Source organism: Corylus avellana, chromosome ca6 (assembly GCF_901000735.1).
Source record: "Corylus avellana chromosome ca6, CavTom2PMs-1.0".
Lineage (NCBI taxonomy): Eukaryota > Viridiplantae > Streptophyta > Magnoliopsida > Fagales > Betulaceae > Corylus > Corylus avellana.
This window is the reverse complement of record NC_081546.1, coordinates 17,135,521-17,151,505: the sequence shown is the minus strand read 5'-3', so window position 1 is coordinate 17,151,505 and position 15,985 is coordinate 17,135,521. Positions and strand designations below refer to the sequence as shown.

General features: G+C 33.6%; 1 protein-coding gene across 1 annotated transcript; it reads left to right on the top strand.

Moving 5' to 3' along the window:
• The first annotated feature begins 14,089 nt into the window (after positions 1-14,089).
• On the top strand, positions 14,090-15,042 carry LOC132184853 (uncharacterized). The gene has a single exon (XM_059598630.1). It carries the CDS (start codon positions 14,172-14,174, stop codon positions 14,655-14,657), a length of 486 nt encoding a protein of 161 aa, XP_059454613.1. The 5' UTR covers positions 14,090-14,171; the 3' UTR covers positions 14,658-15,042.
• Positions 15,043-15,985: the final 943 nt, after the last annotated feature.

The window sequence follows — 15,985 nt, the reverse complement described above, 5'->3', positions numbered from 1 at the left end:
AAACTGAACAGCCCAGCCTGAGAGCCCAACCCAGCTGTTTTGCGGGCTTCCACATTTTTAACGAGTGAACTGGGTTCAATTTTTAAAGATTTGCCCAAGTCTGTGCAATTTGGCATGGACTTGCACTCCCAACCCACCCCAAAACAAAAACGATTCTTAGTTAATCCTTTTTTCTATAATCAATAATCTCAAGTTACTGGAATATTTATGGATAATACAAAACTATTATTTTAGTAGTAATAAATATTTATTTTTCTTCAATTACACTAATTAAATAGCCTGTTTGGGCTAAAAGATTCATCAACGCACATGCATTTGAAGCAGTAGAAAGCAGTTAAAGGAAATATATATATATAAAGAAGAAATGAATCGATTATATAACATTTCACGGAGATATTTGAAGGGTAAAGTCCAATATCTCTTAAATTAGCACCAAATTGACATTAGCTCCTCTAAACTTTTAATTGAGACAATGTTCCCCAAACTCCGAAAATTATCAATGTCCTCCCAATGATGAAAATACCCTTAATTTTATTATTATTATTATTATTTTTTTAAAAAAAACTTGAGTATGGAAATTTAAGAAAATTTTGTTTCTTAAAAGAATTTTTTTTTTTTCAAATTTATTAAAGTATTTTTGTTTTATTGAAAAACATCTAAAATTATTTTTGTCTTTTTGCTGGCATTGAGAGGATATTGATAATTGGGTGGTATCTTAAAAAAAAAAAAAAAAAAACAATTGTGTGGTAATTTGAGAGGTATGTAGACTTTTCCTTATTTCAATCATGTGAAAGTGGTATATTTGTAATTGTACAATAGATGCTTAGTTCTATGCATATATACCCACTTCTGGTAGGAAAACACTACAATAGTTCATCTAGACAAGGAGAGATTACAAATCCCTACTCAAGGTGGGAGAATTCTACGATTTTACAAATATTTTATCTGATTAATTTACAACGAAAGGGTCTTTAAATATAGGGTATAGTCTACATACCCCATTCAAACTATCACCTAATTAATAATGTCAATCCAAAACTTTCAATTGTGACAATATCTCCTTTAAACTACCAAAAAATTGATAATACCCCCCTTAATGCCAACAAAAAGACAAAAAATGACCATAAATATTTGTCAGTAAAACAAAATACCCCTATAAATTCAAAAATATATATATATTATTTTTTTTTTAACAAAAACGACTTTTTATAGAATTTCCACTCCCTTTTCATTTTTTTTAAATTTTTTAATTTAGTTTTATTTTTTAATTTTTTTAAAAAATTAATTTTAGTAAGGGTATTTGCGTCATTGGGGGACATTGACAATTTTTGGTAGTTTGAACTTTGAAGAGTACATTGTCGCAATTGAAAGTTTAGAATGGACATTATCATTTGGGTGAGAGTTTGAGAGGGTTATGTAGAATTTTCACCTAAATATACTACAATTGGAGCCTAAAATGAGAAGATTTCAAATAAATTATAATCATAATAACTTAATCCTAGTTTAAAATAATCTAATCCTCTAATCCTAATGAGTTGTTTATTCCAACTCAATCAATCATTTTTTTTTTTTGATAAATTAGATCAAAGAACTCATTCTATCTCACCCTAATCCTATCCATATCATAAACATTCAAGTTTGGTTTGTTTAACTTATTTTGACCACGAGTTGAGCTTGAACTCGTTTTGAACTAGATTATATATTTAGATTTGATTTATTTTTCGAATGAATTTGAATTTTTTCTTGATGAACTTATTAATAAAATAAACATTGTTTTCAAAAAATTAGTTAATTATTATTAAGATGTCGTGGTTCAAGTTAATTTGTAAAAACATTTCTATTTTATGAACTTACAAAGAACTGACTTTTGGTTGAAATTGTATTTTACCATTATGCGGTTATTTCTCAGTGAATTTGCCATTTTAGGTCGTGACCTCGTTGGTAATGAAAAAGAAAAAAATATAGGGAAAAATATATTTAGCTTTTTAAATTATTATTTATTTTGTAATTATGCCTCTAAATTTTAAAAAGTAATATTAAGGCTCACATGCTATCATTGTATGTTAAATTAGACAGTTTTGTATTTTTCTTTCTAAAATACCGTTGAAGTTATTAATATATAATAAAAAAATAACTATTTGAAAAAAAAAATAAAAATTAAGAGGGCTAATATGAAAAGAATCACCAAGTGTTTTTATTTATTTATTTATTTTTTAATAATTTTAATTTTTTTTTCAAGTGGCTATTTTTTAATAAATTGACACACGGGGTAGTTTGAGAGCCCTAATTAATGTTCATTTTTAAAGTTTGAAAGAGGTGATAATTTGGAGCATATATATATATATATATATATATATATATATGGAAAATGATAACGTATGGAAATATCCTTGCCTTTTGGATTGGATTTAATAACCTAAAAATTCTTGGTATAGTTGACAGGAAGTAGGTCAACGAGTTCAAGTAGACATGGGGCCCATGGGCCATGGCAGAGTCCATAGAAAAATATGGGAGATGATTAACAGAGTTGACCCAAATCTAATCAACCAACCCTAATTACTACTTTGTTCAATGGAAATGGAAGGTGGCCTACTACCGGAAAAAAGGGTTTGGCAACTTTCTCTCTCTCTCTCTCTCTCTCTCTATATATATATATATATATATTTTTTCCTTCTAATTTGGCAACTTGGCACTCATTTTCCCTTACTAAAATGGCTTCATTTTTATCTCCTAGTAGATTCCAATCACTTTTTTAAGTGATAAATAATTCTTTAAGATTTAAAAAGTGACAAATAACATCATGTGGTATGCCTAAGTGACAAATAACTCACTCCGTACAAATTTTGACTATTTTTTGTTGGTGATAATATAAAATTACACATTTACCCTAAAAAATTATATAAAATACAAATAAAAGAAAAGAAAAGAAAAGAAAAAGGCACTGCCCTAGGTGCCCTTAGATAATTTTGGAGGTAGTTTGGCCAACCTCAAGGTCAACACTTCTTTTATTTTAGTTTTTATAATTATTTTGGGGTAAATACGTAATTTTATAATAATTTCGATGGGATAATGGTTAGAATTTGTATAAAGAGAATTATTTGTTAAATATGCATACCACATAAAGTTATTTGTCACCACCTGAAACCCTAAAGACTAACTTTACAATTTTCCCTAACTTTTATTTTGGTCCTTCTATCCATAAAGTGGCCAAGTTGTAATGGAATTAAATTGGGTAGAGGTCGACCTAAAAAAGTGTCCCTTCATGTATCTAAAAGGTTGTTTTTCACAGTTTATGAAAACCTTTTGATTCAGATACTTCAAGTTAGTCAACTAATACCTCATGATTCTCATCTTTTGATTTCTTTAAGCTATCAGCCTTTATAGTCAAGTTGGAATTATGCCCTCTCTTTTTTTTTTTTTTTTTTGTGAAAGAAAAAATGGGTTCATTAATCCGTATTAAAAAAAAAAACACTTATTTTTATTAATTCTGGACCTTACATTCATGAAAATGAAGGATACTTTAAAGTCAATTTTTTCTATTTGACAAAAAAAAAGAAAAAAAGTCACCTATAGAATGCAAGCTCCTTCATTTATTTATTTATTTTTGTCTTTTTCCTTTGAGAAATGTTATGCTTTATTTTTCTAATCATCTCTTGGCCATCTTCATAGATATATTTTTTAAATCTATCGTTGAATATGTAGGACCTGCATGTAGACCTACAAATCCAATTTGAATCCATTTAAAAAAAAAATGGTTTTAGGAGAATGAGGCCGGGCATTTCTCTTTTCATTTTACACATTGAAATCTATCGGATAAGCCTCGATTAATATACAAATTTGTAAAAGATAAAGAAGTTAATGAAGATATTCATAAATCACAAGTTGTAAAGCGATAAAGAGTGCGTTTGGTACTATTTCTTTTAGATAAAAAGTGCAATTTTGAACTAAATCGCAAAAATTAAATCGTTTGATATTGCGTTTTTAAAAGAATTAATAATTAAAAAATTAAAAAATATATATTTTTAAAGGAAAATACTAGGTACTCTCCTCGTGTTTTTCTGGTCTTAGGTGTATATTATTTTCTAAAAAAAAAAAAAAAAAATTCCCTTATTTTTCTCACTTGGTTTTTAGGGGAATGCTAGTTGCTCTTAGTGTTATTTTCGTCCTATGTGGCACTACAAAAAATAGATTTCTTTTTGACAAGGTGTTTTTGACGTGTTATGTGGCCTGACACGTCACTAAACTTTATTGACGTGTGTCAGGTGTTAAAATTATGAGTGTCAAAAATGAAGATTTTTTGACGTGTCACTGTTTAACACGTTAATAATTTTTGACGTGTCAAAAAGTGGCATGTCAAAAAAAAATTTTTGACGTGTCATTTTCTGACACGTCAAAAAATTTCTGACATGCCAGAAAATGCCACGTCAACAAATTATTGACGTGGCAATTTGACATGTCAAAAAATTTCCTTGAACTATTTGTTGACGTGGCAATTTGACACGTCAACAAAATTTATGACGTGCCACTCCTGCCACGTCAAAAAAATTTCTAATGTGCCACTATTGCCACGTTAGTAATGGTTGACGTGTCAATAATGACACGTTAGAAATTTTCTGACATGTCTCACTAAATTGTGACGTGTCATAACTTGACACGTCAGAAAATATGATAATTTTTAAATTTTGTTTTTTTGCCTCCCCCTATATATTTTTTGAATTTTTTCGGGGTTCTATTCGAATTTTGGATTTAACCTGATATACAATTTTCATATACAACAAAACTATCCATCAATCCATGCAAATAACATAATACATATCCATCAACGTCGATCACAAACATACAAGCTCGATGTACATCTAACATACTATCAAGAAAACCAGCTTCAAGAGACAATAAAACTATTTCTGTTATCACAAATAAAGACATATATATAACTATATATCTAACTACATCAAGAAAACTGAGGCCAATTACTATTACATCAACAAAATAACTTATGTACACCAAGTGCGAATGACCAACCATTTGTTAAATCCAAGTCATCATTGATATCAATAGCATCCTCTCCACATCCACTAGCTACAAATGATAAGAAACAATCACCAAACAATATTCTAGAATCTTATCAAGTCTTAATCATTGAGCAACGTCACTATATATGTTAACAAAGGTCATCATACTTAACAAATTCAGATTTATATTTACAGCCCCAACATATTTTCGTGATCAAATCAAATGGACGTCACATTCTGCAAGGACCATAGTGGTCCATCTCACGATGCCAAACACTTCAAATGCAAAGCTCTAACCCACATTCACCACCAAACCAACCAAGATATAAACCAAATTCAATAGGATTTGCAACATCATTAATGACAATCACTACATGTGCACATATATATAGGGACAACATACCCAAACTAAACAAATTCAGATTTATATCTACACCCCAACATATTTTCGTGATCAAATCTAATGGACATCACATTCTACAAGGACCATAGTAGTCCATCTCACGATGCCAAACACTTGAAATGCAAAGCTCTAGCCCACATCCACCAGTGAACCAACCAAGATATAAATCAAATTCAACATGATTTGCAACATCATTAATGACAATCACTACATGTGCACATATATATAGGGACAACATATCCAAACTCCAAACTCTATATGTACAACATATCCAAACTCTAAATTTAGAAGTGCACATATATATAGGGAAAATTCAAAAACCACATTGACAATTAAAAAATGTCATTACCCCGGATCCACTATCGACCGACAATCTCACAATCACAAAGGGTGGGGAAGCTCTATCTGGCGCTCCATTATATTGAGTCATCTCCGGTGCGGAGCTCGACCGCATTATTTCCTTGAGTTGGTGAAAACAGGCCTCAAACATTGTTGTCATCTGAGCTTCCTTTTCCGTAAGATGCACTGCCATATGAGCCTCTTTTTCAGCCAACTGTGCATCTCTTGTAGCCATTTGCGTAGCCACCTACTTTGCCACCTGCCGAGCTACCCGTACATCTGTCTGCTCCCGCTCTGAGGGCAACAGTGCATCCATCTGTGCCTTGTGCTATGCCCTCTCAGCCTCAAGTGCTATGTCAAAAAGTTCTTATGAGACCGCGGAGTGCCCGAAGCTCTGTGACTGTGCTTGTGACGTGTATAGTATGAGTGTATGTTGCTCCGCACAGGTAGAATATTCGGTCAAACCTGTCCAACCCTACCAGCGTACTCAGGCTTATTTCCATTCGCCTGGGCGTACGCGTCATTCGGTGCCCACTGTACCGTCCCCCCTATCACGCTCGACGATGCTGTAGGGTCAGTGGGTATTAGCTCTTCCATCCTCTCCTGTATATTACATTAATTATTAATGCGTTATACAACTGTTAATTGTAAATAAATTATCACACACATACAGAAGCAAAACAACAAATAAAAGGTGAGTAGCATACACATCTCTCCTTGATTAATCTCATTCAGATATAGACCATCATTCTTGTGTGTCTTGATGTAAGATTGTGCTCGTGTAGGAGGAGTGCCCATAGTTATGGCCTGTCGAAGAAATAGAACATACAGAGATGTTATATATATATATTCAAATATTTACATCTATAAGTATAGGGTAAATTACACACATACCTCTTCATGTGTCACCCAGTCGAAGCTCTTCGACCCCGTGCAATGATGCGTATTGTTCAATGTTCGCAATCTCTTCATATACTCAGCATACTCCTACATAATTAACATTCTTAATATGTGAGTACTAACACAATTACAATTAATGAAACTATACAAAATTATAGTATAACTCAGGACCTACCTGGTTCTGCTTGCTACACCATTTATCCAACAAGATCTACAAGTCGAAGGGGTCGTACTCGTCTAGCTTTTCTTGCCCCATTCTCACCCGTACGGTGTCTGAAGTATCTTCTGGCTGAATGGCAAGATCTATTTTAACTGGCGCCTCCAAGTCCTCAGCTTAGTGCCCATACTTGAAATGCGTCCATCTTTATTGTAACCATATTGCACTCGGGCGGGACGTAAAAGTCCACCTACACAAGTTAAAAATTGATAAATTAAAAAAAAAACAAAAATATGTGTATATGTATATACATATAAACACCTATATATGTACAACTTAGAGCGTATATATACATGCATTAGGAGTGCTTGACATAATAAAATACTCATGCTATCATATAATATCTAGTTAAAACATACCATCAAGGTGTCCTGTATATCCTCCTTTGTATGCTCTGGTACCTTCGTCCAGTCGTCCCGTATTCGAACATAATTTTCGCTCTTTATGATCTTACTAATCATCTGTCTAAACCTTATAGCGCTAAAGCCTACGGGCTGCCACAAACTATTGTAGTCGAGTACGATCCTTTTCCCGGTGGGGATCCCCGGCAACTTGTGCGAGTCGGTAATGGTGAACAATCCTAAACAGGTGCTTCCATCTGGATTGATACTTAAAATATTAATAATTACCGATGTTAGTTATTTCGAATTGAATACTAACTACAAATATTAAAGATGTATATGTTTTTATTTTGGGCATATATACTTACTTATCGTTCGAACATGGCAAGGGCCTAATACGGTTGGAGCAGTGTTGTCGGGCTGCAAGTCATCCGTAGCACCTATCTCACCAAGCAGGTCATTCGGGGCCTGTGTCTCACTGTTTTCCATACCTGCCCTAGGCTGGTCGTAGAGCCGCTCCACATGGCCCTGAGAACACAACCTTAACTCGCTGCACGTCGGCAGGTGAGCTGGATAATAGGATGCATCTGCGTCATACGGAGACAGCTCATACCGATACCTCATCTGGGTCAGGCCTGTTGGACTGTATGGATTATGGACAGGGGTCTCCCCTTCCACATCATTTGGAAGTAATGGTCGATACTCGGCCTGCTGCCTCATAAGCTGAGCAACGTCCTGTTGCTCGCTGTAATCAGGGTGGTCCGATGGAGACCCATGCGCCGTAGACTGCCGCACTGAAGATGGGGGCCTCCGTGCTCGTCTTTCCCCTAGTACTCATATCGACATGTGAAACACAGCACGCACCCAATTAATTACGTATACAATATATGAAATATTTACCACCATATGTAAATGACTCATATATTAAAAATAATATATATATCAAATTTTACCCAATGCACAAATTAATTAATTGTGTTGATGTAATAATTAGTGAACAACTACCATATATATATATATATATATATATATCAACTTTATATATATATATATATATATATATATATATATATATATATATATATATATATATATATATATATATTCAACTTTTATTCAATTACATATGCTTGGTTTGGATCTAAGTCGGGTCTGACGTATTCGATGTGATCCTGCAGATCGTGATCATTATTACTGGTTAATAGAAACGGTTCACACTCGTGGTAGTTGGCACATGTATTATGAGGCCCTTCACCCTGACCAATGTCGTATACGTTTCTATATATATATATATATATTTAACTTTTATTCAATTACATACGCTTGGTTTGGATCTAAGTCGGATCTGACGTATTCGATGTGATCCTACGGATCGTGATCATTATTATTGGTTAATAGGAATGGCTCACACTCGTGGCAGTTGGCACATGTATCATGAGGCCCTTCACCCTGACCAACATTGTATACGTTTCTAGGTTTAGTCATTACAGCGCAAGCTCAATCTGGGTCTCTATCATCTCGGACGTAAAATACCTGGTCAACTTGTGAAGTTAGTACATAGGGCTTATCAGTAATTAGCTCTCCCGTGTGGACAAGGTTTTAGAAGTTGACAAGCATTATACCATACTCGTCAACCTTGTACCCCTTATCCCTCGTGTTGTCCGCCCAATCACACCTGAACATAACGTCCTTAGTATTGTCGTAGTACTCAATCTCAAGTACTTCCGTTAACTTCTCATAATACGTTTCACCATCAACAGTTGGCATACATACGCCGTTGTTCTAAGTCCTCTTTTCGGCATCATATGCAAGAGTGTGAAACAGCTTGCCGTTAACTACATATCTATTGTATCTGATTGCTGACTCTCTCGGCACTCTACAATGCATTACCAATTTGTCATCAAGTTCCTTCTTGTATCGTTCGTCCAATCGATCGACCTATGAATATATTACGTACAATGGAAAACGCAAATTTAGTTTGTTTAGTAGATATGAACCAGAAGCAAATATACTCCAACGGTTCTTTTGTTAAACATCATATTAGTCTTATGTAGTCACGGTACCAATTGTAGAACTGCTCATAATGTTGGGTTTCCAACTAATCTTCCGTCATTCGCCCCTATTGCATGATCGCCTAAGCGTATCTATATGCATCTTACAATTCAAAATTAGTTTCATTATAATTCAAAACTAATGGTACAAGTTGATTGAACATACATATGCTAGTGAACCTCGACTTACATCTGCACTTGAAGGAACTCGTCCGAGTTAAACATAATATACCGGTGAATCTATGTCAATGTGATACGGTCGAGTCCGACTCGTGTTCCATGTCCCTTTGAACCATCCAGATTTTTTGTATCTTATTGTGAAATGTTGGTGCGTTATCTAAATACCTCGAACAGAATGTCACCTACTTAGTTGCTATGTAGCCCTCCTCAATGCAACCCTCAGGAGCCGCTTTGTTGCGCACATTAGATTTGAACATTCCAAGACTTCTGCATATGAACATCGAACGTGACAATCAGTTTAGTTAGTAATTGTCTTGTATTGAAGTGAAAAAATAAAAATCAGGAATATTCGTAATCAAATTTTACCTCTCTCCCGGATACATCCACCTATACTGTATCGGTCCACCGAGTCGGCATTCATGGAGAAGATGCACGACCACGTGAACCATGCTGGTAAAAAAGCTGGGGGAGAATATCTATTCCATCTTGCACAAAGTGATACAGACGTCACCTTGTAGTCGGTCCATATCCTCTTGTGTCTTGTTGAACATAGGCCCTTAAAGAATGCAGACATCTTAACAAGAGGTCTAACTACGTTGCTTAGAAGTGATCTACGCAATGCAATAGGTAGAAGCTGTTGCATCAGTAGTACGTGACTGTCATGACTCTTTAAACCCGATATCGTACGTTCCTTTAGTCGTGCACAATAGGAAATATTCGAGGCATATCTGTCGAGCACCCTTACATTTTGTAGCACTTTTAAAAAATATGTTTTATCATCCTTGGACATCGTGTGTAAAGCTTGTCGCATATAGGTCTTACCATCCTCGCCAATGTAGGGATAAAGTGTATGTCTTAAACCCATTTCTTGCAAGTCTGTGCGGGCTTGGATGTTGCCCTTCATTTTTCCTGGAATGTCTAGTATTGTGCCAAGTATGTTATTCATCACATTTTTCTCTATGTGCATGACATCAAGGTTGTGTCGCAATAAATTATCTTTCCAATACGGCAACCTAAAGAAAGTACTTTTCTTCTTTCACACTACATTATCTGTATTTTTCTTCTGCTTCTTTCATTTTTCTTTATCATCCGGCTTTGCCTTACTTGCGCTCTCATCCCCACACATCAACCCTTCTAATTGTCTTAGGATTTCATCTCCACTTGACACATCAGGGGAACATTCTAGTTCTTGGTTGCCATCAAATGTTCTTTGTTCCGCCTCCACGAATGATCTATGGGCAAGTATCGCCTGTGTCCCATAAAACACCATTTATGGTCGTGTTTTAACCATTTGGACCTTGTTGAGTGCATACAATAAGGACATGCCTTCTCACCCCTAGTAGGCCATCCGAATAAATCTGCGTATGCTGGGAAGTCATTAATTATCCACATCAAGAATTTAATTAACTAAAACATATCTATTAATGGTAATTAAGTTAGGTAATTATGCTAACTTATAAGCTAGGTAATTATGCTAACTTATAAGTTAGCATAATTAACTAACTTAATTACGGTAAATAGCTATGTTTTTAACCTAGCTAATTATGGTAAGTTAATTATTTAATTGGTAGTTAAGTTTTATAAAACCTAGCTACTAATTAACTATCTAATTTTTAAAAATAAATAAATAAAAAGTGGTTCTTAAATCACTTGATTTTTTGATAGTCCATGAAAGGTATATATATATATATATATATAGACCTAACAACTAGCTAGCTAGATAGGTTCGAAACTCGCTAGCTAACTATAAGTACCCTAGCTATATATGAAATTAAAGGTCTAATTAAATAAGTAGGATTACTTTGGAAGTAAAAATAATTAATGCATGTGAAGTTTCTGTATTGTGAAAGGCCTTAATATATATCTTATGGAAACAATCTAATTAATTACAATAATCATTATACGCATAGCAATTAAATTTTTATTATTAATAGTTAAACATTAATCGATTAATTTTTATTAATCATTAATTTTTTTTAAACACAGAATTTTTATTATTAATTTTTAACGTGTGAAATAATGACACATCAATAATTATTGACGTGTCAAAACGGTACGTCAATAAATATTGATGTGTCAAAATAGCAAGTCAATAAATATTGAATATTGAAGTGCCATTTTGACACGTTTAAATATAATTTTAAAAAATTAAATTGAATTTAAATATAGCAACGTGGCAATCTTTGACACGTTGCTATTTATTGATGTGTGGAATGTGCCACGTTACTAAATATTGACATGGTTCATTCAATACGTGAATAAATTTTTTATTGACATGGCACTTTTGCCATGTCAATAATTATTGGCGTGAGAAAAATTGGGTTATTGTTTGCCATGTCAAAAAAAGTACTATTTTTTGTAGTGTGGATATTATTTTCTAAAAACAAAGCGAGAGAAATAAGTGACATTTTTTTGTTGGTTTTTTAGAAAATAATATCCACATAGGACCATGAGAACACTATAAGAGTGCATAACATTTCCATTTTAGAAAATAATATTCCCATAAGACCAAAAAAAATATTAAGAAAACCCCATAACAACACCTAATATTTTTCATTTTTAAATCGGAGGGTTCAATTAATATTCCTTAAAAATAAATAAAGACATGAAGATGATTGAGGGTTATAAAGAAAAGCAAACCAACAAGTTGGAAATAATACATATCACAAAAGGCTATATATCTTCAACAAGTTGGCGGTTATAGCGCACCGACCTAACGAGAAAATTAAGAAAGCAGTTGAAAATGAAACATGGCATGCATTGAGACTTGGTCTTCCAAGCAGAAATGTGAGACACACGACCAAAAGTTTCCTACATAAGACCACACCACCCACTTGCCCCCATTACACACGTCTATTTTCGGGTAGGCTTGTTTTGTGCCACACAAAAACATCAAAAAAAAAAAAACAACAAAGATTTTTTTTTCTTTCACGCCAACCAGTGTTGATTCAACCCCCGCCCCTGGTTCTGAATGCATGACACGTGGATATCATGATCTGGTGCGCAAAACACTGCAAGCTTCGTCAGCCATTCACAGTTCTCAAAGTGGATTCTCACCATTCCTTTTTTATAGAACGATGATAAAATGGGCAACTTAAATGGTGGTGGTATTATGATTGTATATCCTTCATGATGATCAACTTTAATGGTCTAAATTTATTTTAATTTTTTATTTTTTTATAAAAAATCTAAAACTTGATCTTGTCGATTGAAAAAACAAATAGTACAAGTTTTTTTTTTTTTTTTTTCCTTTTCTTTTTCTTTTTCTTTTCTAGTCAAATTGTATTTAAAGGACATAGTTTTCTTTTTAAATTAGGTTAGAAGAAAGTTTGGAGGAAATTTGGAATAAATAATATTAAAACAGTTTGGAGAAAAACTCTGTCCCTATTCAAATTCATTCAATCAACTAAGTATTTTAACAGGTGATTTCTCATTGGACAAAAAATTTCCTCTAAACTAGTTTGGAGGAAATTTGGTTCAACCTATTTTAATAAGTGACAAGTGTCATTCAACATGTTTGAGTTTCTGAAAAATCAATATTTGGGTTTATAGGTTAGTAAAATGGCAATAAATGACTGTTAATTAGAGAAAGTTTGGAGAAAATTTATATCATTTCTCATTTATCATCCAATTTGTACACTTATTTTTTTTTTTACTATCCTAGGTGACTTTTAAAATTATCATTAAATTTAAGATGAATTTTTATTGAATTCTAATTCAATGGTAATTTTAAAAAATATACAAGAAATTTGAAAATGGATGTGAGAAAGTGCGAGTGTGTATCAAATACCTTATCATCGGAATTTCCTCTTGGCAGGTTATCATTTAAACGAATAAGGAAAACATTTATTTGAATAAAACATATTAACCATTTCAATTTAATCAAATGTTTTCGAAAAGCCCAACTACTTCTACTCATTTCCTCCCCCCCCCCCCTCTAAATATATATCTTTTACTTGACAACTAAATTTTAGCTTAAGATGTGAGATGACGAGATCAAACTAAGTTGTGTATGAATTCAAATCTTACCAAAAGCTTTCAAATTACTTAAATTGTCCCATTTTCTGCAGATAAGTAGACAATAAGATCGTTGAAATTTTAATCATCCTTTTTTTCAAAATTATTAAACACCTATTTTGGATTAATAATTAAAGAGTGGCTAACTGTTTCAACCCTTCTATTATTGAAATTAAACACATAATAATAATATTGATTCTCTTTAATTATCTATATACAAATAAATTTGACTATTTCAAATTTCATGGATTATAATCTATAAGCATGCTTCAATAATAATAATAATAATACTAATAATAATAATTTTTTGAAATTTAGTAGAGATAATTTGTGTTATTATATAAATATATAACTAGTAGCCTCAAGATAATGCCTTTTTTTTTGAAAAAAAAAATAAAAAAAATTCTGTTCTTTAATCTGGTTTGAAATATATATTTTTATTTAAATTTTTTTGATGTGACGTAAATATAAAAAGAATTTTATTTTTGCGTTTTTAAGTACCTATTGTGTTTAAATTATTTACAGTGAGTCAACATAAGAGGCACCGGCTATCACCGGTCACCGAAACCCATTCATCACGTGTATATATATAGACACTCCGTTCTGGCTCCAAAAAAGGAGTTAATTATTATATATTAACAGAGAGGGCGAGAGGCACAACTCCCGGCCAAATTTCTCCGACACAAATACAGAGCAAGGCCGGCGAACAACATGGTCGTCCTGAAAACACCAGAACGCGTGTGGGGGTCGGCGAAGCTGACGTCAGCCGGCTTGTTCATCTCGATGTCGGCCTTCATGGCTCTATGCGCTAAGAAAGCCGGACGAATCTCGCGCAAGCTGAAACCCAAGCCGATGATGATGAGCGATCGAAAATTCGACCCTAAAACGTCGCCGTTGGTTACGCGGCCGAAGCAGCTGATAACGACCTTGAGCAACAAGGCGATCAAATTCATGCACCGGAAAAAGATGGGCGAGGAGGAGGGCGGCGACGAAGGTGGGCCCGAGCTGAAGGACTGGGGGAACGGTGGGGTCTGGCAAAGGACGATCTTGATGGGTGACAAGTGTGAGCCGTTAGATTTCTCTGGCGTGATTTATTACGATAGTGACGGGAAGCAGCTGAACGAGGTGCCTCTCAAGTCCCCACGTGCGAGTCCACTGCCCGGGTATCTCACTAGGGCGGGGAAATCAGGGCTTTGATCAGGCCACCCGCCGGGGTTTGAAGTAGGTCACCCGCGGGGGGTTGTCATAGGAGAGGAAACGGCATGTAGCAAATGTCAACGTTCCATACTGCGTGTTTTTCTACAGTTTCACTTTCACATCTGTCGTGTTGTGATCTTAGTGGTCGGAGAGAATTGGGGGACCCCGGTGACGATGACACTGTCATTCACTTTGGGTTTTGTTTTTGGTGGATAGTGTTAATTATGTGTACAACATGTTTTTCACTTTTATTTTATTTTATTTGTTTTTGTTTTTGTTTTTGGAAATTGTAGCGTAGATACTTGGTAGAGTTTAAAAATAAATAGAGGAAATTATGAAAATGAGAAGGCCAGGCTCCCCTGTGACAAAATCAATAAGAATTTCGTAAGCCTCTATATTTACTTCCATCTCATTGGTTTGTATTTTGATTAGTCAATGTTTTTGTGAGTAATTGAAAAGGCAAGAATACATCTTCACATTTCACAGTATTATTATTTGGTTGACAATATTGGAACTAAAGCTTCGGTTGTATTCAATGCTAATATAGTAATATCACCCAAGGTAAAAGCCTAAAGACTGATGCACGTGGACACAGAAGATCTGAGTGCTACTTGAATTACTAGTATTTAGTTGTTTTATGTTATTTTATTTAATTTTTAAGACTTGAGGGTATTATTTTGTAATTTAATAATGAGTTTAACTTAAATCTGTCAAATTAGGGTTAGGATTAAGGTTTCAGTGTAGACAAAATTATGAATAATTGAACAAATGATTCATATTTTCTCTTTTTCCTAGCGGTGAGAGTCCATTAAATTCTCTTTTGTTTTTTTTTGTTTTTTGATTGTGTGACTTAATACTTTTCTTTTCCTCTTTCTTCTTTGATTGTGTGACTATTTTTCCCTCCCTTTGTTATTCTTTTACTTTTTTTTTTTTTTTGTTCAAATGATTCATATTTTCTCTTTTTCCTAGTGGTGAGACTCCATTAAATTCTCTTTTGTTTTTTTTTTGTTTTTGGATTGTGTGACTTAGTACTTTTCTTTTCCTCTTTCTTCCTTTGATTGTGTGACTATTTTTCCCTCCCTTTGTTATTCTTTTCCTAATTTTTTTTTGTCCTACATCAAAAACCAAAGGTATTGCAATATGCTTGTTTTTTTTTTTTTTTTTAAAAAAGTATTGCAATATGCTCAATTGGTCTATTTAAGTGTTATTTTGTACTCTAGACAAAACCTTTTCTCTCTTTTTTTTTTTTTGGCGTTGAGACACCACCAAATTTTCATTGTGTGATTCAATCCTTTTCGTTTCCCTTTTCTTCTTTGATTGTGCAACTA